The following is a 26658-nucleotide window of genomic DNA, read 5'->3' as shown; positions in this document are numbered from 1 at the left end:
TTTAAAGGCATTTTCAGTAGCCAAATGCATTTGTCGGTGCAAAAAACATTCCTGATGCATCAATCCGAACTAGCAAGAGTAATGTTGTCATTTGAATGCTTTGCACTATGGGGCAGGTAATGATGCCAAACCTCAAGGTCATCATTACTGAGCACCAGATTTCAGAGTTAATACACACTAATCTAATTTCTTCCTCTTAGAGAAATACTTGTTCCATGATAGTAGACAGTGAGTTGATAGAGATGACTAGGATTAAAATGCAATTTTAATTTAATCAAAGGCATTCTCTTTATTGCCAGACAGGCTAACGGCAATTAAATGAGATAAGGCAAAACTTCTACACTTCAATGTAATCAAATAATCAAAACACCTCAGCAACAGAATTTCCTGCCAAAAAACATCCATGCACCCACACACACACCCATACAGCTCATTAAAAACTGCAAGGATGGAGAAAAGCCCTGATCCTACTACGACCCTAAATGACTTTACACCATTGTTTCATATCTAAACTCTTTTACTGGCAGTGTACAATTAGTGTACAGAAAGAGTGAGTCTGTTAGTTGCTGAGCGAATATGGAGCTATAGTTCAAAAGTTTGTATTCTTTTCCCCACGCATCTGTAATTAACAAAAACATGTTAATTACAGTAAGCATGCAATAGACTACTGTGCCCTGTTAATCAAGTTGAGATGGTCATGGAGGTGTTCTTAATGCCCCCCTCAGTGCTCTTGCAATATTTAATTATCTTGGAATAATGGCTGTAAATTTGTGCACCCTGTGTATTTTTAAAGATTTGACCTATAAATTAATAAATCCATTTGGATGTGCTCAATGGGGAGTTCCACAAATCACCACAGTTACCATTTATAGTAAAAATGGGTTTAAATAGCAACAATGTTGATATGCAATTACATGAGCAATATACAGTTAATTTAGGTGATAAACAGCAAAGTCAACATGAAGTCTGTTAATAATGAGAATGAATTATGATCCTCCTTATAATAAAGAAATAAAGCATTTCTTTCCATACAACATCACTGATGACACATTCAAAACAACCACATATGAATATGATTTGGCTACACCTGACCTCAACACCAATTCCAGTTGTGAATCTTCACTGCAGTATTAATGAGGGGACTAGAAAATAGTGCACCCACTGTGCAAGCTGTTATATGTGTAAGGTATGTGTCTAGCACTAAATGTGTAATTTTATCCACCAATTCAGTCACTGCTGGATTTGAGTTGGGGGGAGGGCTGCCTTCAGCATGGTGGGTATGAGCACGAGGGGGAGAAGGGGGTGCTCATGCGGTCCTGTACTGACCTGTGCTGGAAGTTGAGTGGCAGGCCACCCCCTGCCATGCCCCCCCCTGCTCTCCCTCCCTCTGTGGGGTCGTCTGATCCACCCCAATGCGCCGGCGATTCCTCTGGCCAGTATCTGAACATATGGCGACAGGGTGAGAGGATGAGGGTGGATGGTGCGCAGGAAGTGTACTCTGCAACACCGAGTTCTTGCACTGCCCTGGCCACTCCCCATCCCAACACACTGCCACCCTGCATGACAGGGACGTCATGATCACATGCGAGCCCCCTCAGTAATTAGTGGATCATAACTGAAGGAATGATAGATGTGTGGGCGGCAAACTTTTTCAAAGTTAAGAATTATGTTGATAACAGCCATGGCATCTGCTCTGTATTAACAAATCTATGTGTATCAACATGGTCTGTGTTAGCCTGAATCTGATTATGATTTAGTCTGTTACGTGAGATGTAAAATAGAAAACAGCCAAACAAATACAGACTAACTGCAAGCAAGACTGTCAGTTAATGTTGAGCATACGGTTCTGAAGGTGTTTTATCCTCAGAAACGCCAGACTGTTATTAGCAGGAGTTTAGATCAATACAAGCACACAGGCAGGGACACCTCTGGCACTTCCGCAAGCAGCCACACCTTTAATTTATTTTTCAAAAAACCCTGTTAACACCTCAAAATAATTGTGTTACATGATTTCCAAAACTATATTTGGCTTTTTAAATACAAATACTCATTTTAGACATTATCTTACAGAAAACGACTCAACCTTTTTAAAATTTCAACAAAAATTCTAAGTTGAAGAAACAAAGTAGGAAGGGAAAAAAATTTAACCTTAAAAAGGAAAAACGAATGTAAAAATGTTTGAATTAATGAAGTGAAGCCCAATTAAGTCTTCAAACTTTTAGTGAAGAAAGGTGATATCCCAATGATCATAGGCTGCCAGTACAGCATCATCCCTCCCCCTCACCACCATCTCATTAATAGAAACTCGATTTGCGGACAGCTGCACTCGCGTACACATTATAGGAGAATTGATTGCACCCAGCACACAATGAAAAGGATGAACACCAGGGAGGGAGGGAGTGAAAGAGGAGTGAATTAATTAAGAGAACCAGGTGGTCAAATGTTGGGTGGAAAATCACTAGCTAATGACACATCACACTGTGGCCACAGTGTTGCAGTGGACGATTGCCTATTGTTGAAATACTGACGCTTCTTTTGAAACTGACCTTGTGCTCCTCAAGCCACATGGCAAATGAGTGTGGGTCAGTCACTCAGTGCAACGCACCATTTCTATAGGAATCATGCTTAAAAAGATACCTCTAACACAAACATCATTTGATGCATCATTTCAATGAGTAATTGCTGTCACAGACGGCACTTGGCTAGTCTGTAAAATTGACTAATCCTTTACCTTAATTTATCCACTCATTTGCACTTCAATACCCAATTTTACTGACACTAATTTGATGTAAACAACATTTCAGATACATACTGATAATTATTCTAACCTAATTTAGAATAGTAATGTTTAAAATGCACAAAAGATTTGGCATCATAACCAGAAGACATAATTACACTTAACTATGGCAACTTGCAAAAAATCCACCATCTTAAAAACCATTTTTACTTTTGATAATTCTGCGCCATCGATTCATAAATTTTCCTAAGATGCAGTGGGCAGAGGGTTTTTATATATAAACATATAAAGTTATTACAAAGTATATTTCAAGTTATTTTAAAACAATTTTTCCATACAACGAAAGTACAGGTAAGGCTGCACCAAAGTGTCTATGTGTGCGTTTTAAACGGCAACGACTGACCCAGAAATGGGGTAGTTCTTAAATCTGATACTTCATTGATTACCCAGTTAAGATTAACGATAGCCCCCTAACGTTATTTTAACCATATGGGCATGTATACAAACTACAGTTTGAAAAAACAAAACAAAAAAGCCAATCTGAAGTAACAAAGAGCTTCTAACAAACTACAACACTGTAATGAGACTATTCGAGAGATATTCTAAATGTACTTTAACGTTACTGCTTTAGCTGCAAAATACACTGTAACGTGAAGTTGCATTAATGTTGCAATTACGCATTACCTTACGTGAATGTTTCACACAAACAAATGAACCTAAAAACGAAGACATACAACTCACTTTAGCTTAGCTATCATGTGTGGAAAATGGCTCTTCGGTTGTCTTACCTGGCCTGTGCTTCGTCCAGGCTTTCGTCAGTGATGGCCATTATTTGCTGTAGGATATCCCCTATGTCTTGTTGAGGCTGACCGAGGGACTGTTGTTTTCTGACCGAGTCTGGGTCACCAACATCGGCTTGTGCTAGTCCACCTAGTCCGGTGAGACCCGTCATCATCCTGGTCTGGTCATCCATACTTTCAAAGGAAACTCGCCGTTTTCCTCCGTCGAAGAATACACACAAATAGCTAGCCTATTAGCTAGCCAGCAAAGTATTTTCTACGACAAATCATACAACACCGCTTACGGTACCGACAGTGACGATCAGCAAATAATTGGGGACTGTTGTCATAAAACAGACTATACAAATACGCTTTACATTCGTTTGTCTTTCCCCCCCTCCAGTCAATAAACGCGGCCAGGCTAAAGTTAGCTAACCACCGACTGAAAAGCAGCTAGGTTAGTAGCTGTAGCCCAGCAGAAAAGCAGCAGCAGGGACACACATGCACAGACTGTGTGAGCTTGCCAACAGCGTCTCGCACATTGTCGGAAAAAATGTAAAGCGAAAAAATAAAAGCACGGACGGACACGCGGGTATTAAAAATAAAATCCACCAATTCAAGAAAAAACAAAACAGGATTAATAGAGTTTCAGATCATGTAGCTCCAATCCGAAATCTCCTATCAAAACAGACTACGGTTTGCCATTGTTGTTGATGTCGCGCGAGTACGTGGGATGTTCTTATCTGCGCGAGTGGTGTGAGTCGCCTTGACCATTAAACTCATAGCACCACAGAGTGCGAGCTAGCGGGTGGGTCCATTAGCAGCCCATATAGTACAACAGGAACGAAAGCTAATGATATAGATAACCTCACTACACTGCCACATTACATTTAAAGCACATGCTTCCAGATACTAGAACTGGATTATTCCTTCAGGTGACCAAGCTCATCTCGTGCACGACCTTTACAAATTGATAGCCCCTTACGTCACCAGAACTGCTTGTTCTATTGTAATTGGTTAAAGCTTTTTTTTTCTCCCTCACTGATATCGGGTAAAATCATGCACATTTAAATGTCAGGGATGGGGATAGTGATGTGTATATATATATATATATATATATATATATATATATATATATATATATATATATATATATATATATATATATATGTGTGTGTGTGTGTGTAAAACAAACACTGTAAATAAAACAAATAAATAAGGTGTTACCGCCTCAGTGACTGTGCCATGTTATATTTGTTGGACCAAGTGCAAAGTATGCTGGTGCATGCTACTAAAAAGCCACAGTCTATTCTTGCCCATGAGTAAGTTAAGTGTATTAAAGGAATGATTTGTTCCTCGTGTGTGGTGTCACACACTGTATTAAGGTGTACCTAAAAGTCAATTAACTTTATGTACGCATATATATGCCAATTTCACTTGCAATATTAAATCCCAAAGCAGAACAGCCCAGGCTTAAAATATCGCCTGTCCCGAACCCCCTATGAATGAAACAACCCATCAGTTTTCAGTATGAAAATGTTGACAGCAGATTGAAAACAAGTGTCCTTGTTTTTTGCAAACTGGGCAATTCTGCTGTAGTTTATCACTCAGATCAGAGAGACAGCTTTCCAAGACGAATGGCTGACTGAATGGATGTGGAGGAGAGTTGCACCCAGCCTTGCTATACTGAGAAGAGATGATGGGTGTACATGAGGGAGTATAGAGCAAACTGGCAGTGGTTTATGCTGACTCTCCAACCATCCATCCACTACAATCTGTAGCTAATCAATCTAAAGTTAGAGACAACAAGAATAGAATATACAGTAAACCTACACAGTAATTGGTCTTTGCATGTGCAGGCGGTACAAGTCATGGTTCAGGTGTTATACACAGTGGCTGTACACAGTGCAGTTCTTATAAAGTTGTCTTTTTCTTTTTGATACAACCACACCTCTAACCATATAAACATTTGGGTTTAAACTACATAACAAATATAAAACGGGTTAATGAACTTTTTCTTGTCGCTTCTAATAATAGTCTAAGAACAAGAAGGAAGCCTGTAGAAGAAGACACTCTAAAGTACCTATTATTTAAATAGACATTGCACCAAAATCAAACGCTTCTAACATGCCAGTTATTGAAGTTTCTTTTGTTTTTTAAAGCAGCAGTGTATCATACAATTTTAAGTAACTGGCCCCTAAAGTCATTTTCCGTCACTGTCAAGAGACCTCCCTTGACAGTAAAAAGGCTGTCATTGGCTCTGTAAACTTTGGTTGTTTTATTGTTGGTGATTCATTTAAGGATCATTTCTGTGAAACTTCTATTCATTTGGATGCTAAAGCTGCCCTCCTCTCACCCCACAAGCATCAAGCCTCATTTTCATCTAAATAAGAATCGATCTCTCCTGCTGTGCACCGTCCTCCCTTACTCACAGCTCTCACGGTCACAACCCCACTTGTCTTCTCTTTGCTTGTTCCTATGCTAGAGAGCACAGGGACAAGCATCACTCTCCTGAATACATTTAGATGGAAAATTCGCCATACTCCATGTTTGAGATCACAACTGCAAAGCAGAGGAAGTAATTTACTCTTATTTAATGCTGGCAAAAGGGGGGCGGTGGGATTTCTTGCTGTAGTCATCAGAGAAGCAAATTAAGCATGAACATTAATGAGTAAATGAGTCCAAGACATCGGAGAGACAGCGAACAAAGCTTTGACTGACTGGTACAATGTCAAAGCTTCGTTCTGCATCAGTGACCAAGCCAAACGCAAGAGATGGGGGTGAGTCACTGTGGGGGAGGGGCCTCCTCCTGAATGGTCAGGGGACACTGATGAAGTGAAATAGATGCGGCACCGAAAGGAGAGCAAATGTGACTGAGGATGAGCATATGAACCCTGAATAATCCCAAATGAAAATCCACCTGTATTCAATCGCTTGCGGTTTTCCAGTAGTACAAGTCAATTCAAGCTGCTAACGTATTTCATTTCTGCATAGTTTACTGACATCATTTATACTATACTGACCATGTGTACTTACCAAATTCTTTCGGTTATCATTGGTGAGAATAATTATAGTATAGTAATAGTCAAACCACTTCAAAAGCTGTCACATCAAATGCACGCCATTACTCTTCACTCAATAAATACAATATTAGTTTTTGACTTTGATACAAATCACCTCAGACAGGTCATCAGCTCCTGGATGTGGGGATTTCTTGCAGTTTTTTTAAAAAAAATTGATGAACAAGCAGTAACCTTTATTTTGCAGGATTGTGACAATCTTTCACAAACAACTTTTTATTATCTGCCAGTCTTAGCAGTCACCGGTTTTTACAGGTGAGAAGTACTTAATTAAACCTTGACGTAAAAACCGCGCTGGCGATTTACCAAGCTTATCACAACTTTATATAGCCAGCTACTGCCATCTGCTGGTCAAGCACAAGCATTACCTGAACAACGCCCATCACCATTTCTACTTCTGACTGAAACAGCCTTATTTGACTTGGAAAACATTAGAGTTGACTTTGTCATGAAACAAGACATCAAATCAAGAAAAATCACATACTGGTCAAATTAACAGAGACACATACAAGCATACTATATAAGCCAAACAAAGCCATGGTCCACCAGAAGCCAGACTGCTAATGATTTCCTTCCTTATGAAGTTGCAGAGGATAAAGGTGCTGTCATAAGATTCCTGAGCACGTCAGATGAAAGATCCTGAAATCCAGCCTTTGCCGCTGGTAGAAAAAGAAATCATATTGGTCAGTCAGTTCATTAAACCCTTGTCTAATATGCCTAAACAGTTGCATGCTAAAAAAAAATAATGACAAAACTATTACCCAGCCGGCCACTAGTTTCTTTCACCAATAACTGAGAGTGTGTTTTGATAGACAGAAGCTCTCTAACCATCTTACATTGTGTGTCCATCTAAAGGCAAAGAAGAAGAAGAAAAAAACAAAACCTCATTGCATAGCATTTGCAAAACAGATGAATATAGTTCTGAAGTTAAGGCGTTTTTATTTGATTTGATCCTCTTCCTATTTGACTGTTCATGTATATGCTCTTAAAATAATCACAAATAATCACACTAAACTCACACTAAAATATAAGCAGCAATAAGAGTTAAAGTTTGTAACTTAGATGTTAAGTGCCCAAAAGCCAGCACATGTACTCTGGTTAATCAAGGATGTGTAGCTCACATTGCTTTCAAGTTTTCCAGTGATGATGATTTAAAAAAAAAAATAAAAATAAAAAAATAATCCAACATACAATCATGGACATGGTGTGAAGTAGGGGTTGTTGTTTACACAGGACAGCCTGGTAGTCAGGTTTACTCTGTATGAAAAGGTGCTGTGAGGACTGGGCCACTGATGTAGACTCTAGCGATACACCCGTCTCCTGGCCATTCTCCACTTTCCTGAAATGAATAAAGGAGCAGATTACCAAGAAAGTTTTGAGAAGACAATAATGGAACATTAATGAGTCAGTGATATAGTAATTCTTCAATAAGAACAAATATATTCACATTTCCAGTTCCTTTGCTTTGTTTCTGTGTTTGTTCAGCAGTGTCTCCCAAGATTCGCTTTCAGCCTGAAGCCTAAAACACAAGAGTTAGTTGAAAAAAATTTATGTTGCTTTAATGAATACCATGTGGCTGACTGGTAATTTCTTTAAATGGCTATAAGGGCATAAAGAACAACATGCCTGTTAATGGCTCTTTGGTATTTTTCCATGGCTTTTTGCACTGCGGGGTTACTAGATCTAAAAGCAAACAGAAGCAAAAAAAAAAAAAAAAACACTAGAAAATAATCAGTAAGTATGGAAAAAATAAAAAAATTATAATCCATGTGAATTACTGGATACATAAATTACAACTACAATACCTGGCTGCACTAGAAGGTTGTTGATGTGTTTCATTATGTAATGTATCGGCCAGGCAACCCCACTCTTTCTGGATGTGCTCAACTATGCAAAGAAAGGCCAGGAAAATAAACAGAATATTTCTGTATCATACAATAAAGAGCCTCAAATCCAATGTATATCAAATGAACACCAACCTTGTTTTTGAAAAGTCTCCAATGAGGCATTTGGCACTGACTGAAGCTGATTTTGAGTTCTTCCTATTGCCAACTAGGGATAAAACAGATGATTAGGTGGATAACCTTGAGGAATCTTGACAATTCACTACATGTGCTCCACTAAAGTAATGCAACCAAGATCTTTCCAGTTAACTGTGATTGTAGCTGAATGATTTTACACAAATGGCTTTATTTCTCCATTTATTCAGTCAATTTTCTAAATGTGCGGTACGTTTAAAAGCACACACACAAGCTTTAGCAGTGAGATGAACAGTATAACATTGCCCCTAGTTATTTAAATTTTCAGTTTGTTATAGCTAATGTTCTTAAGATCATACCTTCATCGAAGCCTCCATTAATTTCACGATCCTCTCATGGTGTGATAAGGATGTGCTTATGTTTCCACACAAAGCTGTCGTAAACACATAGATAAATGTTTATATTGCAGGGGGAAAAAATGAAGAGGAAGAAGAAGAAGAAAAAAAAACCACTCCATGACCATACTTTACAATGGGCATAAAGCCTCACATCTCACCCTGATATGGATTGGGAAGGGCAGGGAGAGATCTTCGGCTTATAGTAAACCTCCTCCAGGATTTCCTGTGTGCAGTGGGGCTCACAGAGGACCCTGTATGCTCATCACTATTTTCTGGCTGAACCTCTTGGACGTCTATGTCTGGTTGCCCTTTTGCCACATCTGGCGTCTCTGTTGTGGGTGATATCATGTCGGTACGGGGAGACTTGGGTGGGGGAGATGTACCGGGACTTGTGGGAGAGCATCTTTTCGAAGACTGTTTCCCTGGGTTGGCCTTGGTAAACACAGGTTGAAAAACATTATATTTAGCACGAGTGACGTTGTTAGCTTAAATGTAAGTTAAAATGCCTTACCTCACTCTGGCTGTCAGCTAAGGCGACACTTCCGCAACTGTAAGAATATTTTGCGAATTTAAAAGACAACGACACATATGCAAAAATATTAATAATATACATTTGGATAAAAAAAATACTATTACGTATCGCTGAAAACTTTACTTTGCTAAGCAACGGCAAACTACAGTGATTTTCGTTCAACAAACCTCTGTCAGCCATAAGCCTTTAAGAAAAAATACTTAATTCATCAACTCCTGTTTATAATAAACTGCTTGCGTCTGGCTTTATAAACCAAGATACGTACCCGTCTTGACCAACTTCCAAATCCTTTTCCGCCATTTTTCTTTCAAATAGTTGTTCACCCAGCGCGCCCAAAAAACCACACCCCTCCAGGGAACTAAGCAGCATGGGAAATGTAGTTTTGCATTAACATATACAAACGAGATCGCGGCCAACATAGCGAATGCCCTCGAAGCATTTAAATATAGTTGACAAAGCAGTCCACCTTTACTTTCAGTGTAGTTACAGACATTGACTTTTGAATAGAGATATGATGGTTTTCGGGAAAAGTGTTTAACTTTGTAAGGTTATTAGGAGCCGTGTGGTGCACGGGATGTACAAAGGCTGTGTGTAGAACACAAGACACAGGACATGTAGTTTGCATATTCCCAAAGAGTTGTGTCACTTTTTCTTTCTTTTTTATTTTACATATTGAATATCACAGTGAAGTAAAATATGTGGCTCCACAATATGCCTATATTGTAATGACATGTAGAAATTCAGGATACAAGTTCTGACACCTCCTTGGATCAAGCTCGACCTACTGGGGTTGCCCAATGTAAATGATCAGCTCCATACCTGGTCTTTTTTGTAAAACCTGGTTGAATTTCTTTTGGATTATCTGATGATTTTCTGGTGTTTTGTGACCTCTGAATTTTAGGCCTTTTGCTTAATCTCCTTTATGGCATTTCCTGACTGCTGGCAATTTTAGTTTTAAGTTAAACCCTTGTTATTTGTCAAAAGCACTCTGTAGTACATTTCATTTTGTTAAGTAATAACTATGGATGACAATCAGCTCTTGCTGGGACATTTACGCCAAAAATTCTCCTCTATTTCAGAAGCCACCTACTTAAACTGGAGTATAAGTGATTAATATTGCAACCACCTCTATTGCACAGATCTTGTCATTCATGTGCTCCCTTTGTCCAATCATGCACAAACACTTACCCAAGCTTTTTAGCAGACCACTAACCTATGATGATACATTGCATGTCACTTTTAGATTTTCCTGTTAAGGTTTCAGTTTCTGTGCTTACTCTTTTCATTGCAATTAATTTTTACCATAATGGATCCAGCATTCCCCTACTGGTCACTCAAATCTGCATATTCACATCCTAGTAATCTTTCTAGATCTCTATCTCTATCATAGTGTCAAAATTAGAGAGTTGCAGTGAAAGCATTTTTTTTCTCTTCATTTGTTTACAGCAGAGTTTAAGGTTCACTGGCCCCTGGTTGGAATGTGTTCATAGCTGCCAAGTCACCTTCATGTCAAGTGTACATATGTATCAAAAATATATAAAATTGGATGCACCATCCATATACAAAACAGTGTGAAATGTTAAAAATTCAAGTGATAATCAAGTTCAACCATTTCAAAAGATTTTTTTCACTTTTTTTTTAAATGACCTTTTCAAAAAATAGTGGAACTATTTGTTACATTTCAAAGGGCTAAAATGTTCCCCCGATCAGCAAGTTTAAGAAACACAAATACGGTTATTTAGGACTTAATATACATGTTAACTGTGAAACTTTGACAATGAGGAAAATTACCACTAACTGTGTTTAAATCTGTCACTCCATCTGTCTTTTCATTAGTAAAGCAGAAAATTAGCCCTGGCAGCTAATGAAAAGCTAAAGCCAACTTCTCAGAAAATAATTGACACCTTTCCCATTGTCTATTCTTGACACTGTCTGAGTATATAAGCACATTTTAGATTTTATGGCCCAGTAAAGGGGAAAGTAATTGAGTAATTGGTACACTTCTTGATCCACACTGAAATCCAAATTCTCCCTAATCTTTTTGAGAATGGTGGTTTGTTTAAGATGCTTTACTTTGCTCAAAGATTATATATGGTGTGCTTCTATGACCGACATGTTTGTTAGATCAGTCAGCAAGTAAACAAAAAGTTCAAGAGCTCACAGGCATCTCTGATAACCTGAAGCTAGGTGAAATGGCACATTTGTTTTGGCCAGTGTCACAAGTCCCATGAGATAAACGCTTTCAATAATAACCTTCTTTGTACATTTACATTGTACTACAAGTCCCTGACCACGCTTTACTTACCTATCTTAAGGAACAGGGTTTTTCATGACCAGTTGGACATGGTCAACCTTGACAAAACACGTGGCAGACTTCACAATTTGTATTAAGTCTTTATAAGTCTGTTAAAGATGTTTCCACTTTTTACAAAATCAAGGAGGGGAATCAAAAAAATCCAAAACACTTTCCCAATTCTCTTGGAGAATGCCCCTTTTTGTGCCTGTATGTTTCACTCTGGCTGGCACAATCTCACACTCCACTCAATACTGCTGTCTTCATGGCGTTTTGTAACAGTGGTGAGCAACAGATAAGGAAAGAGAGAAATGTGGAAAAAAATGAGTCATGAGGAAAAGAATGAAAACAATTCAAACATAGACTTGATGAAAATACAGAAACACAGATGGTTAAGGAGGAGGGCAGAGCAGGACATAGGAAGCGATACACAGTGTGCAGTATTGTACGCCATGACTGTCTCAGCTGTCCCGTATTTTTCACAACAGCTTTTCATTCTCTTCCTCTTCCAACATCATCTCTCCCTTTACAGTTTGGTTGGTAAAGGCAGTGGTTGCTGTTGGCACCAAGTTTAAGAAGGCAGCCTGAGAGTTCCTTTGCCCAGCAGGAACTGCAAGACACGGTCCACCAGCAGAGCAGCAACAAAGTCCACCACCAGAACCTGGGCAATGATGAATTTGAACTGCAACAAGAAGAAGACAGGTCAATCAGGAGGTATATAATTATTATGAGGATATTAAAACAAAACAATGCATAGTAAAACAATGTCAGCTCACCTCAGTTGGAATATCTACAAGAGCAAACTGTTCATTGAATTCTGGTGAGGATCCAGTAAGAAGTCCGACAATTGCTAAACCTGACAAAGCGATACTCCACAGTAGAGGTCGATTCTCGCTAAGAGACTCCATGAAGGGGTGACCCTAACACGCACAAAGACAAATGCTTTGAGTCTTCTATATAAACGCTTTAAAGATGCAGCAATAACAAATATTAATACTAAGGATAAATACCTTGTAGTTAATGGCAAAGGTGGCCATCTGCATGGCCATTGACATGATGTACACGGTGCTGTTAATTAGACTTGGTTCAAACTCTTTATACAGATCTACAAACTGCTCCGCTCTGCAAATGAGAGGACACAATTAAAATCTAAAAAATTAAACAACTATACAAAACTATAACATTAAATAAATTAGGTAATGTAATCAGGTAAAAATTAGAAACAAATTAGAAGCAGGTTAAACCAGGATGGTAAATTCCTGGTTTAATTCTTCTTTTGCCTTTGCATTTAAAAGGCAAAAGAGATCCTCAGTCAAGTCATTTAAGAGGCCTGTGGCCCTTACAGCAAGCACATTTTATGCCTTTGGAATTGTACAAAGAACACATATAAAGCAACAAGTTACTAAAATTTGGAAGCTCTTTAGGAGACCTATGCAATAAGACATTTAAAGATAAATTAAAAACATTTTATATCCAGTTGTATAACATGCAGATAGGAAAGCAAAAAGTAAAGTAACTCGAATGATTTTCCCAGTTTAAGTAAAAAACTTCAATATCTGAAGAGCCTTAGAAAATGTTAGTACTTAATGAATATTTGATGTTGAAATGCCATTCATATTTTATTTTTAAATCAACTTCAAATTATTTTATTTACATAAACTGCTGCTGACTACTGATAGGACACCCAGTCTTGGCTGATTTTGGAGAGAGAAAAACATCTCTAATCTAGTCCATTACATCTGGAATTTATCTGTGAAAGAATGAAAGTTCAAACCATATCTGAACAATACTAACAATGTAAACAATTAACCATAAAAGCAGAAGTGATTTTATTTATTTGTTCATTAATTTTTTGTCCTGTTGTCCCTTTCTGTCCAAATTTGATTTACCTGGGCGGACTTCTACTTTGTGCCTCTTTGTAAAGGTAAACAAGACTGCAGAAGTGAACAGCAAACTGCAGGAGCACAGTCAAAACTGTATATAGATTGAAGATGTTTGGTAAGGGCCGCTCTCGAGACAGTGTTTTCAGTGGCTAGACAAAGAGGAAAAGAGGTTCTTAGTTTGACTGTAATTGAACATGGTGAACAGATGTCATGGTAGAAGAAAAACATTAGGTAAATATTCTCACCTTTGACCTAGAGATGAAAAGGAAGCATCCAGCCAAAAGGAGACCTTGCAGAGTTGCTTGGAAATCACTGAACTTCACTCCCTCGAGGTAGAGGACAGACTGACTGTAGGCTAGCACTAGAGCATTGAGAGCAAGGATCTTGAACATCTGGAGTGTTGTTACCAGAGTGCAACGGCCTTGCTTTATTACATGGCAGACTGGGGGCAAACACAAAATAACAAGTTTTAGAAATGGTTAAACACAGATGGTTTGATCGGTGTAGATTATGAAAAGAGATAAAATCAAAAGGTTGTGTAACTTACTGCACTGTATGGAAGAGAGTTTTGAGGTGAAGGGAGCAGCAATGGAGGCATCACCTAGCTTCACTACTTGTACCTGATCCTCTTCAAGTTCACGCAGGACTTGACTGATCCTCTCCTGTTCCAGAAAAACCCTGATATTAACACCAGTGTACTACAACTCTTATTACTCAAGTAAAAGCCAAGTTAATGACCTTTTCTAGGAATAACATTTTTTTAAATTACCCCTAGATAGATAGGTAATTACAGAGCAGAATAGACTAGCAGGACAGACTAGCGTGCTACATTCAGTAGACTAATGAATATAAATTGGTTTCAAGAAGAGTCATTGGAGTTTAAGCAAATTACAGTTACACACCTTTTGTGCTGCAAGCTGCTCTTCTCTCTGGGCCATCACCCGTTGTCTAGCGGCCCTTGAGCTCAGTTTGCCTCCTGAAGTGACAGGCGGTAAAGGTCTGGTTTCTGATGTGGATGACTCCTTTTCTCTTCCACGCTTCTTTTTTTCAGGCATGCGCTCAGGGGCATTGGCTAATAGTGCAACACCTGAGGGAGGAGGAAAAAAAGTAATCATTGCAATCTGCTGGTGTCATAAATGCTAACTCAATTATAGCTGATAAATCTTACCTATGTGAGCATGTTTCAGAGCTCCCACATCATTTGTACCATCACCGCACATCAGTGTCACATAACCCAGCCCCTTCAGACTGGTGATCACAAATTCCTGAAACACAATGGATGAGTAAAGTATTGTTACAAACACTGCCAGTATTTCCTAAAATACATTTCAACAAACCCCAGAGAAGTCTAACCAAATGTGTTCCAGTTACTACCTGTTTTTTTACAGGTATAAAATGCCTCTGTTTTGAATGCACTACAAACAGACTTCTGAAACTACTACCTGTCTGTACTCTGTGATAGGTCCCACTGTAATATTCTCATTACTATTAAGAAACAATTAAGATTTTAAAATTTGACACCAACAAATTGATAACTAGTGCTTGACATAGACAACAACAAATGATTGCCACACTCCACTGAGGCCCCCCCCCCCACCCCCCACCCCTTTTTTAAAACCTGTTAAGCTACTTTCCCATGGCTGCATATAGAGGCACACTAAATGTAACCCAGGGATAAATTTCTATGAGTTGATCTTTTGAAATGTTTCAAAAGTATGAATCATAACACTATTAAGGGATCCAATGATGCTTAGGGCCCTACCTTCTGTTTTGGACTGACACGAGCAAACACTTGAATGTGAGGCAACAGGGTGTGGAGTAGCCGGGGATCACAGCTCAATCTGGCCAGCCCTTCCCCTGTTACACATAAGTCAAACTCGCGCACAAATGAAGAAATGGATGGCGGGGGCAGTGGTGCACACACAGTGCCATCAATGGATTCCCACTGCCATGTACCTGGAAAAAAAACATAATTTTAATACATAACATGTTTTGTTCTTGATCTAAACACCTAGGCCGTTATTTGAGTAACACACGTAGTTCTATAATGCGATACTCCTCTTACCTTGATTAGAGCTTGGCTGTAATATAAGGGTGTGTTCTTTCTGGATGAAGTGGAGTTCTCTTGCTACATGACATGCCGTTAAAGGGTTATCACCTGTGATCATGACAACCTGAAAGAAGACAGATGTATTAAGCATCTTAAAACATTACTCAGTACATTTGTGTAATTTTGCAACATCTGCTTATTTACATGATGAGATGCTTCTTGGATCTCTCTGATGACAGCTTTGCTGTCATTCTTAAGCGGACAAGACACGACCATGAACCCAGCAAAATGAAGGTCACACTCCAGAGCATCGCGACTCATCTCCCGAACCTTTGTGATCACCCAGAAACAATCAGGTCAGTTTCAAACAAATTTATTTTCAGATAAGACAATATCTGAACATTCTGAGTAAAATGAAACAAGAACCTGCTGATGACTAAGGTGTCCCATCTCTTTGTAGCCCAAGGCCAGCACTCTAGCTCCCTCCCGTGACATTTCCTTGTGCACTTGGTCATAACTTGCAGGACATTCTGCAAACTACAATGACAGACATGTTAGGATATACTTGATTATGCTGTAAGACATGAGCATTTTTTTCAGGATGTCAGCCTATACCATTCCTCTGAGTGTCTCTGGAGCGCCCTTAACAGTTGATATGTAGCAGAGTTCAGTGGAGCCAAGTTTCTCGTAGGAGGCCAGGACAGACATCCTCTTTAGAGCGCTGGCAAAATGGAAACGCTGGTGGATCTTAAGTCCCTGGGTTTTAATGCCTCGTGGAAATACCTTTTCATCTGGTCAAAGAGACAAAAGTTAGCATTGTGTAAAAGACAGATGTACCCAAATACTAATATTTGCTGTAAAAGTACAATTGTATTTAAAAATAAGCATTGCTTTAAGATAAACTACAAGCTCAACACAACGGGTATGGTAATGCAAGCATGAGAAAATTTGAAAAGGAAACATTATTTAACAAAAACATGAGTCTATACTGCACATGTTCTGTCACACACAACCCTGCACTGTGTATCTGAAGGGATTACTTTCTGGTACCTTTTGTAAGGGTCCAGTCAGCAGCAGTCAGCATGGCCTTCTCTAGTGGATCTCCAACTAGTTGTCCATCATCCATAGTGACCAGTGAGTGACAGGTAGCCACCACCCTGTGTGTCTCAACTGGAATCTCAGATACAGGCATCACCTCCTTCCCCTCTCTGTCATAAAAAATAAGTTCCACGTAACGTAAATGTATGTAAATATTAACCAACCTAAAGTACAGTGTAGTATGCTTTGTCATTGTGCTTCACAATTTTTGCTGTTATGGCAAAACAGTAATATCAGTGCTGAAAGTGTTTACCTAAGACCGGCTACTCCTCGTACTACCAGACTATCACTGGTGAGTGTTCCTGTTTTGTCAAAACAGCAAATCTCCACTTTCCCAGCAAATGGTATCCTGAAAGGCTCTGTGCAAAATACATCTGAGGAGTAGAAAAAGAAGAATGAAACATTGCTGTTACAAGTTTTGTTTTATAAGCTGCCTTTCCAAGTCTTCACAAGTTTTTACATCTAAATCTAATCTAAATGCCTAAATGTTTGAAACTGACCATCTAAACAAAATCATAGGAATTTGTTCAGCTTTTGGTTTTGCCATTTTTCTCTCTCATATGTAGCAGATAGCAAGAGACTGTCCGTGTCACATGGAAATACTGTGGGTGCATTCAGGCTTGACACAGACTTTGTGCTACGGAGCTGGCAGGGTAAAACTGGTTTAATATCTGATCAAACTAATGTGGCCATTTTCCTTTTCACATTCAGCGCTGATATCTAGGAAAGTTTAAGGCTATAGTGCACATCTTATATTCAACAAGCAAACACAAGTCATGCACACAGACTTACAAAGTTTAGCTAGGGCAATAAGAGATGTGTTAACTGCTAGAGAAAGCTCTATGGGAAGTTCTGGTGGAACCACTGAGGTGAGGATAAGCGTGCACTCCAGAAAGAGCTTGTATCGGTTTCTGCTTAGGTCCTTGGTCCCTAACAGGATGAAAGCACAAGTACATTATTTAGATACAATTTATTCCAGACACATGACGTGTTAGTTATGAATTACATCTCAGTAAGCTCATTCTTGGCCTCTCACCTTCAACCCACACATAAACAGCAGCAGCAATGGCAAACACAAGAAGGAAAAGAATGAAGATGAAGGTCTCCAGGTTGTTCGCTGTCACTCTCTTCACACCAAAGAGAATTGTCCTTAACAGTTTACCCTAGAGGCAAGTTTGACAACACACATTTAATACACTTTCGGGTATGACATAACACAGACTATAGATTGCTATCAAAACTAGAATATAAATGCAGTAAGCAAATTCCTGACCTGAGAGGTGTAGAATCCTGTTCTCAGTACGTAGGCTACACAACCATTGTCTACCGCTGCACATAAAGAAGAAGACTTTAAAGCATGCACCTAATCTTAAAAAGATATATAATACATAATCATTATCAGGAATCATTTACAGAAAATGGAATTAGGACTTACGCTTGAGTCCAGCACTGGCTTTTAAAGGCGGGCTATGCTGAACTACTTTAGTCCCACCAGAGATGACATGGAGGCGAGAGTCTGTCTGAAGATCCAGGATTCTTTCTGGGTCCAAGTCCTCAATTGGCTCCTGATCACCACATATTTTTAGCAATTAGCTGAGCTACACAAAGACTAATGCCATTTTGAATAATCAGACATTGTAATCACCTATATGTTTCTAACCTTCATCTGGGGCACAGATTCTCCAGTTAGCATGGCCTCATCCACAATGCAACGGCCCCTAAGCAGCAACACATCACATGGGACCAAGTTGTCCTGTGGTGAGCGCCCTATTAGGTAGAGAAGTAGAGAATATACATTTAGCCACAGCTAAACAGAGTTAAGTTGATTTTTGTGTTGAGAAATCACGAAAACATTGACTGGAGACTCACCAATTGAGACAATGTCTCCAGGGACAAGTTCGTCACTAGAAATATGTCTCCACTTCCTGTTGCGATATACCTGTCAAAAAATACATGTATTTAATATGGGCTGCTTTAAATACTTGCACTGATTAAACAAAACATTGCAAGAATCCTTGATGAGCTTGCTACCAAATCTCAAATCAATTAAGGCAAGAGAACTACAAATCACAACGCTCAGTGATGCTTTCAGCATAGCTTTGTATTAGCCATGGTCCTGTGTTAAAGCAAGCATGAATCAGATTTGTTCCAACACTCTGACCCTGGTTCATTGGTCCCTTCTCAGACCAGTGTCACTACCTGCTAACCACTGATTATGTGGCCATTATTAAAATTAGGTTTTTAGAACTACGCATTTATCCCACAACAAGTATATTCACTATAAGAACCAACTCTTCACTTAACATCTAATATATTTTAGATGTTGATGTGTTATGATAATTAATGTAATTGCAGGATTTCTTTGGCTTGTCTGCAATATTGACAATAATGTTTTTTGCTTTATACTTTCAAAACATATCATACAAAACAATAAAATACATCAACCCTACCTGAATCATATAGGGCTTGTTTCCCATGCGCCGAATCTCTGACATATTTCTCATTTGCTGCTGGACCAGAGAGGCCTCAAATGCCACCAGCATGAACAGCGTGAAAACACTGTAGTACCAATACTCATCCAGGCACCACAGCCCCACACAAAACACCTGATATATGGACGAAGGTGCGTAACAATACATGAATGCAAGAATATTTACATATATTTTTGAAATATAAAACCTGTCAAATACTTCCACACATACCTGGAAAACAAAAAAGGGAGCTGTGGCCCTTTCTTTGAAGAGCTCCAGAAAATCTGGAACAATCATTTCAGCACGATTGGTGCCATAACGCTTCTCTGCAGCTTTGAGCTCAGTCTCCTCCTGGTAGCCACGCCAGGATTGAAAGTATCCCAGTGGGTTACTTATGGGAAATGCTATTGGAAGGAAACATTTCTTTTCTTTGTAGTCAAAGGTGTAGCGGATCTTTTGAAACTCGAAAGACAGAGTTCTTTCCCCATTTTCATCCTGTTGGACAAAATAAGAAATTGTATACTGAAGCATTCACAAAAGGCTGAAAGGCACTTGATACTCCTTACAATTTTCACATCATGTCTAATTATAGCAAATTATATGTACTCTCAAGTAGGGGAATATTTTAGAAAAAGATCCAACAAAGTTGTGGCCTTTTCAGTGGGTAAACTGAAAATGGTTTATCTCCAGTATACCAGTGTATCTGCTATGAAAGCGAACCTAACACTGAGCACTTTGTCAAGACTGCAGAGACAGCAAGACAACACTTTCCCATTTAACTTCTGTTACTACTCAAGCATGATACATGGGACTATCAATGCTGCAGACTGTAAGCTATTAAAATTATTTTCCTTGCCTAAAGTAAAACCAAAAACCTTCCCAGAAGGTTCACACATAAGCAGCATTCATAAGAAAGTGACAAAGGAGACAGTGTTGCTTCAAAACCTTGGGATTTGTCAACAGGAAGCATGCTCCAGATCAACAACAAAATCCACATCATTTCAGAGGATGCCAGGAGTAAATTATGTGCACTGACCTGGTCCCTCTGTAGTGCTACTAGCTCCGCGGAGCCATTGTTGGGGGTGGGTATGACCTTTGCCAGCGTAGCCTTTTCTGGGTCTGGCTCCTGCAGACGTCAAAAAAGACAGGTGACAAATTCACACACAACAGTCACACTTATTTTTGGCATAGTCGTGTGCCTCATGAATTTTGTTCCTCTAAAATAAAGCATTCCCTGATGTACAGCAAACATGCATTTCAGGCAGAATGTGAAAATGCACTTGTCCATTATATTTTGTGGGCTTTTAGTCTTTATTGTATTAAGAAAGTAAAGAGAAGACAAGAAAGCACAGTAAGTAGCCTCAGGGCAGATTTAACCTGCTAAACTATACTGGGACCTCAATATAAAACTATACTTAACTTTTATGTCTGACTGTAAAATTGAGCTTGATTACGTTATTGATGCAAATATAACTTTGATTTTGTGAAGGGGAAACTATTCTTATGCAGCTGCTTGCTAAGTAAACACAGAAATGCTGAGCACCAGGGTTTTCTTCCCCCCAAATTAGGTTTGCTTTACTTAGTTGGACATAAAAAACAAACAAACAAACAAATAAGATTATGCAAATATTTCACATACTCATTGCTTTTCTGTACACAGACCACTTGTGTTTAGATACATAATACGCCCACCAGTTATTGGTGTGGAGGCTTCCATCCTAGTCAAGAAATGTTCCTATATAAACTTTCAGCAATAAGTCAATCTCCCATTGGGAGGATTAAAGTCACGTAGGTTTTTACGCCTTTTTTGATTCACATCTGCCCCGTTTTAGAACACAGTGAATTTGGAAATAATGTCCAAAAGTATACTGATGACTTTAAATGAAGGTACTAAATGTTGTAGCGAAGATTTAAAATACGATTTTATAAGGGAAATGTGGAGATGTACGGTGAAAGTTTGGTCATTTGTGTCCATGAAATTAGTGCAGTGATTATAACCAGAAAACCTGTTCTGCTCCACTGGTTTCAGACACCTGTACCTGCACTTGAGCTCATGATGTTCCTGACCTTTGACATAGACAAACACAGAAGGGCAAACCAGTGGGATCTATTTGGATATCAGCAGGCTTAATAAGATATTTATTAATTATGTTTACCTTTGAACAAGTGAGCCAACAATGCGCGTGCACAGACCAATAACCGGAAAGTGCTGTGAGGACGTGCGCGATCCCGATAGCAGCTAACGCCAGGAGGCCTGCCTCTGGATAATCTGGGGCTCCGTACACTCCTAGCCATACGTACAGCCAGCCCGGGTAGAGAAAAGCCAGAAACGGGAGCACAGTGCCGTGCAGCAGTCGGGGCCTTCGCCTGTACAGCGTCACCGAGCTCACCAGCTCATCGCCGGTGCCGCTGTCATGCTGGTTATGGTTCACAGAGGGGGCCATTTGCAGCTCACCCGGTCCCCGGATTCCGTCTGCAGCTATTCTCCCGTCTTTCTTGGTGTCATTCATCGTACTGTGCTCGCCCCTCTGGCCCCCTCTATCATCCACCACCACCCGTCGTGCTGTAGCCTGTAAAAATACGAATCTACACACGGAACGGTGAGCGGTTTTGCCCTCAGAGCCCGTTTACTGAATCGCTCGCTCCCACGGCCGTGTCTTCCGCATACGTAACGACGTAAAGACACGTAATGTTCTAGCTGGCACAACGCGATTGAACCGGGAAAAACAACGTTGTTTTTTTTGTTTTTACCTCGAAATACTTGTAAAATTTACTGTTTAAAGTAAACATTAAAAACATTAACACTTCTAAATATAGGGGTGTATCTGGCAAAATGTAGACTTTATTTGCATGTTAATCGAGCAAGTGGCTTTCCCCTTTAAGGAAAGTGACGTCACTGTAGGGGCGTAGCCAGAGTGTGTTACTGATGCAATCCTGAACCAATAAGATTATAGAAACATTGGCTTTCCTGTCCAGGCATGGTTCCACATGCAGAAGTAGTGGTGGTGTAACCTTGGCTGATTAGCGTCCTCGTTTCAAACACCATAAAAGAAGCAACATGTAAGAATTTTAAATAATCAGTTACACAATGTACACGTTGTATTTCCTAGATAAAGAATCTAATGTAACTAATTACAAGTATTTGTTGCATCCTCCAGAAAAGTACTTTATCGTGTTGAATTTACTGCACACAGGAGTGATAGTTCTTATCTGTTCTCACGCACTGGTTTAAATAAATCTGTCACCTTTCAGGCAGGCTGCTATGGATATAACTGCAAAGTACTGCCGTAAAGAAATGGAAGCGTATGGGTTATGTGTAGCCTCCAATCCATCAACATGGCAGCAGAAGTGTCACGAGCTGAAGATGAATGTTGCACAATGTACATCATCACAGTAAGTCCATTTATTTGTTCTGTCATTCCTACTCGAGTGATTCTGGCATCCTGCTGTAAATATTTTCCAGGCGTATTTTAATCTAACCTCTAACTATGTTAAGCCCAGTCATCCAGAAGATCAGGCAGGAGTGTTCCAATGAGTTTGTGGAGTTTGAGCGCTGCCTGAGAGAACATCAGGGACAACCTGTCTCCTGCTCGCCACATGTGGCTCGCTTTCTGGGCTGTGCAGAGACAGTCGACCTCAGTGGAGTGGGTACGTTTTTCAGTGTGTTTTTTATGGAAACAGGTTGTGCATGCTGGTTTTTCATGCATCATAATATAAAACAAATTTTGAAGACACTAATGTTTGCAAAAATAATAAGAATATTGCATAAGCTTTAGTTGCCAACATACCAAACGATTATTTTTATCTTTTCCAGCTACAAATCCAGTATCTCAACCATCTTAGCACAGGATGTCCTCCATTACCAGAAAAAACCTGTATCTACACCACTGCCACCAGGTGGGCTGGTTTCAAATGTATTCCAGACATGTATGTACAGTGGCTGATAGAATACAATACTTCCCAATTCCTACTTCCTAATTTTATTTTGCATATTTATCACATTTACATGTTTCAGACCATCATCATCATTTTAATATTAGACAAAGATAACCTGAGTAAATACAAAATGCAGTTTTTAAATGATCATTTATTTTGTTAAATCATCATTTAAACCAGGGGTAGGCAACTCCAGGCCTCGAGTGCCGGTGTCCTGGAGGTTTTAGATGTGTCCATGATCCATCACAGCTGATTTAAAGAGCTAAATGACTCCTCAGCATTTCTTGAAGTTCTCCAGAGGCCTGGTAATGAACTAATCATTTGATTCAGGTGTGTTAACCCAGGGTGCGATCTAAAACCTGCAGGACACTGGCACTCGAGGCCTGGAGTCGCCTACCCCTGATTTAAACCTACCTAACCCTAGCTGAAAAGCCTAAATGTAATAACTGATTGTGCTACCTTTGGCAGCAAGAATTGCAATCAAGGGTTTGCAATGACTGGCAATAAGTCTTTCATTTTAATTCAGCTGAGCTGCAGGGTTTTCAAGGATGAATGACCTGCTTTAAGGTCATGCCAAAGCACCTTATTGACTAGGCCACTCCAAGTCTTCATTTTGGTTTTTTTTTTGGTTTTTTTTTTGCAAGGTCACACTTGCTTGTGTGCTTGGGGTCACTGTCCTCATGCATAAACCAAATGTGCTTGATTAGGTTCTTGGGTAATGGAGTCAGACAAATTTGATGTGCACTTGATGACGCTTCCATCAGTCAAGTCGTTCAGGTGTTGAAGCAGCAAAGCAGCCCCAAAACATCACACTACCACCACCATGGATGACTGTTGGTAGGATGTTCTACTTCTGAAATAGTGTGTTGATTTTATGATGTTAGGAATTACTTTTTCGTGTTTCTTTTTCATGAGTTTGAATAGCTTTTTCCCCCTTAAATAATTTAAATAATTTACAAAGTGTATTTTATTCTTTATTGGATTATTGTCTTAAATTTGTTTGATAGTCTGAAACATGTAATTGTGACAATTATGCAAAAAAAAAAAAAGACAACATCAGGAAGTGGGCAAATACTTTTTAACAACACTGTATTTATTTAAATTTGCGTTAGTACTGTGGGTTACATGATTGCATGAAGTATTTAATTGCTGTGTCATTCCCTAATTTCTCATGTAAGTTTTATGATTTAAAAATAAGATTTATGTCTCTGAATGTGAGAAGGTCAGGTGTGTACTGATTTATTGAACAGTTTCATTAAAAAAATGACCTTAGACTTCTAATACTCTTCTGATGTTGTCATCCTCTTATTGTTTCTGTTTCTTGTGCCTATTCCTCCCACCCGTGCCCTCTTCAGGTCTGAGTCAGAGTCAAATATTAAACTGGAATGTATTGCTCCCACACAAACTATCCTGGCTACTCAGTGACTGAGCAATAGGGAGTCTGGGAAGAAAGGAGAGGGCTGTCCAGCTCTAATCAGTGGGACTACTGAAAGAGACAGAGGGAGGATGTTGAGTTATGAACCCTGTGACCACTAAGCAGAACAGACATTTTCTGGTTGAGTTATTAAAGTTTTGAGTGGAAAGACTGAGAGGAAACTGATTCCTTGCTTTTAAAGTGCATCTTTGTTTCATACCATTTGAGCAAGTGATAAATGCGTCATCATTTATTGTATTTAGGACAAAGAAGCCAAGTGTTGTTCAAAGACGAAACCGCAGATTGTATTGAAGATACGGCAACATTACATTCAAAGCACATCACCTGGCAGTCACTGATCAAAAAAGTAAGATAAGAACTCATCTACTGCACAAATAAGTTACATTCACAATATTATCACTTTAAAAACACCATGAGTCAGTTATCAGAGTCAAACATAATGTCAGGAAGGAATGTCACAGGCTGTAGCCAATTACTGGCTTCTAAATGAAAAGAGTTTCACCCTAATCCTATTTTATTCTGCACCACTTCATGATTCTGATCCTGATGCCTTCTGCAACACTTGAATTTGGAGGCTATTTCTTCATACCTACTTGTGGCACATAAATATCATGCTACAGTTTAAATATTTGCTGATTATCACATAAGAAGATACGAAATACCTACCTAATGTGACTTTCTGAGAAGGAAATTATTACAGTTTGTGACTACAACAGTTAATTATAACACAGTCATACACACATTTACATTTGGAGTACCTTTATGTACCCAGTATCCTTCATTTGGGAAATTATATACCAAAGAGTTGAAATTTACTGCACTGTTTTTGAGTGATCACATTATAAAAGAGAAAGGAAAACTAAAACGATAACCACTTAAACAACCCTGTTTCCGCATAAGGCTCCTCAAATGACCCTGTAGAGTTTATAGCTAAATGCCAAAAAAACCCACTTTTTTTGGTCCATATTTTATCAGTCATGCAGTATGAAAAACCAAGGATATAGTTTGAAATAATTTTTCACAGAATTTCTTTGCAATCTCTGTCCTTCAAGTCATTGGGCAAGTTAAATTGTCATCCTATCCAGCACAATATCCTGAGTTGTGGCTCAGGTTCCACAAACATACACACTAACCTGAGAGCAAAAGTGTACTCCAATCCATATACAGTGCTGTATACGCTGCAGTCATTCACACAATAACTACTCTAGTCCTGGCAAAACAAAACAAAAAGTAATGCAATATACTAATTTAATTTAAACCCTCAGCTGCCCATCAGCTGCCAAGACTGCTAATTATATGTGATTTGATTGATGAATTCACTTTCAGCAACCAATTATCATCTGTAATTCGTGATATACATATTGATAGGTATAAGTGTCTTAATTTTTTTTTGTTGGAAAGTGCCATGAAGCATTTTTCATTAAACATTACATAAATACAACAGAGTAAACTGAGGTCCTTTATCTTGGACATTTACAGTGTCTGTATTTCCAGCATGTGATTCTTATCTGGGAAAGATGTGGGATCACTATGTTAATCTGCTGCAAATTGATATTATGACTAACTATGTCTAATTGATGTTAGCCTGTGATAAAAGCTCGTAAGTGTGTTTGGCTGTAGGGTGTTTCATGGAGAATGGTCCCACAGGCATGTTGATGGACAGACTCCATTAGCTGCATCTCTGAGGTGAAAGGTGAAACAGGAGGGGAAAGAGTGACAGTTTATAAGGGTCAGGAGGTGAAATAAGAGTTCTGCATGGAGTACAGACGGTCGATGGGATTTCCCACTCGCCCTGCCAGGAGACCGCCCTCCCCTGTTGCTAAGAGGCAGTCGCCAAGGTGACCAAGGCTTCCATCGCTGTCCAGGTCATGGAACACTGTTTCTGAGTCTGCAGTCAAAAGGAAGGAGAGTGTGGACAGCTGAAGTGAAAGAGTTTTTAGTGAGAGCAAGAAAAAAAAAAAAGTAAAAGCAAGTTATTTTTTTTGTA

General features: G+C 39.2%; 5 protein-coding genes across 16 annotated transcripts in view; 1 reads left to right on the top strand and 4 right to left on the bottom strand.

The window, feature by feature from the left end:
• pbx4 (pre-B-cell leukemia transcription factor 4) overlaps positions 1-4483 on the bottom strand; it is a 28538-nt gene extending 24055 nt beyond the window's left edge. The window contains exons 1-2 of one of the 4 annotated variants that reach the window (XM_085454479.1): positions 3526-4483; positions 1327-1440 (exon numbers count right to left, since the gene is read on the bottom strand). In XM_085454479.1, coding sequence (XP_085310605.1) covers positions 1327-1440; positions 3526-3710 — 299 coding nt within the window. In that variant the 5' untranslated portion in view covers positions 3711-4483. The remainder of the gene's footprint in view (positions 1-1326; positions 1441-3525) is intronic. The other 3 variants (XM_085454476.1, XM_085454480.1, XM_085454477.1) reach the window with 3 other exon arrangements.
• A 2265-nt stretch (positions 4484-6748) lies between these two features.
• Positions 6749-9889, bottom strand: dsn1 (DSN1 component of MIS12 kinetochore complex). 3 transcript variants are annotated; one of them, XM_085454473.1, is made up of 11 exons: positions 9771-9889; positions 9485-9521; positions 9132-9405; positions 8935-9008; positions 8576-8648; positions 8402-8483; positions 8223-8279; positions 8044-8115; positions 7788-7935; positions 7358-7445; positions 6749-7255 (listed from the first exon to the last, which is right to left on the bottom strand). In XM_085454473.1, the coding sequence occupies exons 1-11, from the start codon at positions 9872-9874 to the stop codon at positions 7173-7175; spliced, it is 1092 nt and encodes a 363-aa protein (XP_085310599.1). In that variant the 5' UTR covers positions 9875-9889; the 3' UTR covers positions 6749-7172. The 3 variants fall into 3 exon arrangements, with proteins under 3 accessions (XP_085310599.1, XP_085310600.1, XP_085310601.1); XM_085454474.1 differs by having other exon boundaries at positions 8223-8273; XM_085454475.1 differs by lacking the exon at positions 7358-7445.
• A 1995-nt stretch (positions 9890-11884) lies between these two features.
• atp13a1 (ATPase 13A1) lies at positions 11885-21810 on the bottom strand. The gene is made up of 25 exons (XM_085454467.1): positions 21457-21810; positions 20337-20426; positions 19532-19795; positions 19280-19435; positions 18699-18768; positions 18490-18596; positions 18265-18394; positions 18103-18158; positions 17866-17992; positions 17622-17759; positions 17083-17203; positions 16782-16939; positions 16347-16522; positions 16158-16268; positions 15936-16061; positions 15747-15855; positions 15444-15637; positions 14850-14946; positions 14584-14768; positions 14229-14343; positions 13927-14123; positions 13688-13830; positions 12809-12920; positions 12575-12718; positions 11885-12480 (listed from the first exon to the last, which is right to left on the bottom strand). The coding sequence occupies exons 1-25, from the start codon at positions 21808-21810 to the stop codon at positions 12370-12372; spliced, it is 3591 nt and encodes a 1196-aa protein (XP_085310593.1). The 3' UTR covers positions 11885-12369.
• chchd5 (coiled-coil-helix-coiled-coil-helix domain containing 5) overlaps positions 16020-26658 on the top strand; it is a 12634-nt gene continuing 1995 nt past the window's right edge. The window contains exons 1-5 of one of the 6 annotated variants that reach the window (XR_014920181.1): positions 16020-16087; positions 22553-22693; positions 22797-22948; positions 23115-23197; positions 24592-24812. Coding sequence is in view for 3 of the 6 variants with exons in the window: in XM_085454470.1 (XP_085310596.1) it covers positions 16020-16087; positions 22553-22693; positions 22797-22948; positions 23115-23143 (390 nt within the window). In the remaining 3 variants the exon portion in view is untranslated. Of the gene's footprint in view, positions 16088-21844; positions 21901-21995; positions 22361-22552; positions 22694-22796; positions 22949-23114; positions 24518-24591; positions 24813-26658 lie in introns of those variants that run through there. The other 5 variants (XR_014920183.1, XR_014920182.1, XM_085454470.1 and 2 more) reach the window with 5 other exon arrangements.
• Positions 24929-26658, bottom strand: part of lmx1al (LIM homeobox transcription factor 1, alpha-like) — a 15659-nt gene continuing 13929 nt past the window's right edge. For both annotated transcript variants that reach the window (XM_085454468.1, XM_085454469.1), the window contains exon 9: positions 24929-26559. In XM_085454468.1, the coding sequence (XP_085310594.1) occupies positions 26402-26559 (158 nt within the window). In that variant the 3' untranslated portion in view covers positions 24929-26401. The remainder of the gene's footprint in view (positions 26560-26658) is intronic.

This window comes from Copadichromis virginalis, linkage group LG4 (assembly GCF_057382275.1).
Source record: "Copadichromis virginalis isolate Kocher_CV1m ecotype Utaka linkage group LG4, C_Virginalis_male_GT1.1, whole genome shotgun sequence".
Taxonomy (NCBI): Eukaryota; Metazoa; Chordata; class Actinopteri; order Cichliformes; family Cichlidae; genus Copadichromis; species Copadichromis virginalis.
The sequence above is the reverse complement of the archived record's forward strand: the minus strand, read 5'-3'. Positions and strand labels throughout refer to the sequence as shown.

Excerpts from the sequence above, each read along its gene's own strand:
- atp13a1 (XM_085454467.1), bottom strand. The coding sequence starts at position 21,810 with ATGAATGACACCAAGAAAGACGGGAGAATAGCTGCAGACGGAATCCGG. Across the intron at positions 18,159-18,264 it reads AGCCAGTGCTGGACTCAAGC|CGGTAGACAATGGTTGTGTA; the intron begins GTAAGTCCTAAT and ends CTTTATGTGCAG. Across the intron at positions 16,940-17,082 it reads CGAGGAGTAGCCGGTCTTAG|AGAGGGGAAGGAGGTGATGC; the intron begins GTAAACACTTTC and ends TTTTTATGACAG.
- dsn1 (XM_085454473.1), bottom strand. The coding sequence starts at position 9,874 with ATGCTGCTTAGTTCCCTGGAGGGGTGTGGTTTTTTGGGCGCGCTGGGT. Across the intron at positions 9,406-9,484 it reads TAGCTGACAGCCAGAGTGAG|GCCAACCCAGGGAAACAGTC; the intron begins GTAAGGCATTTT and ends GTGTTTACCAAG. Across the intron at positions 9,009-9,131 it reads CCTTCCCAATCCATATCAGG|CTTTGTGTGGAAACATAAGC; the intron begins GTGAGATGTGAG and ends TGTTTACGACAG.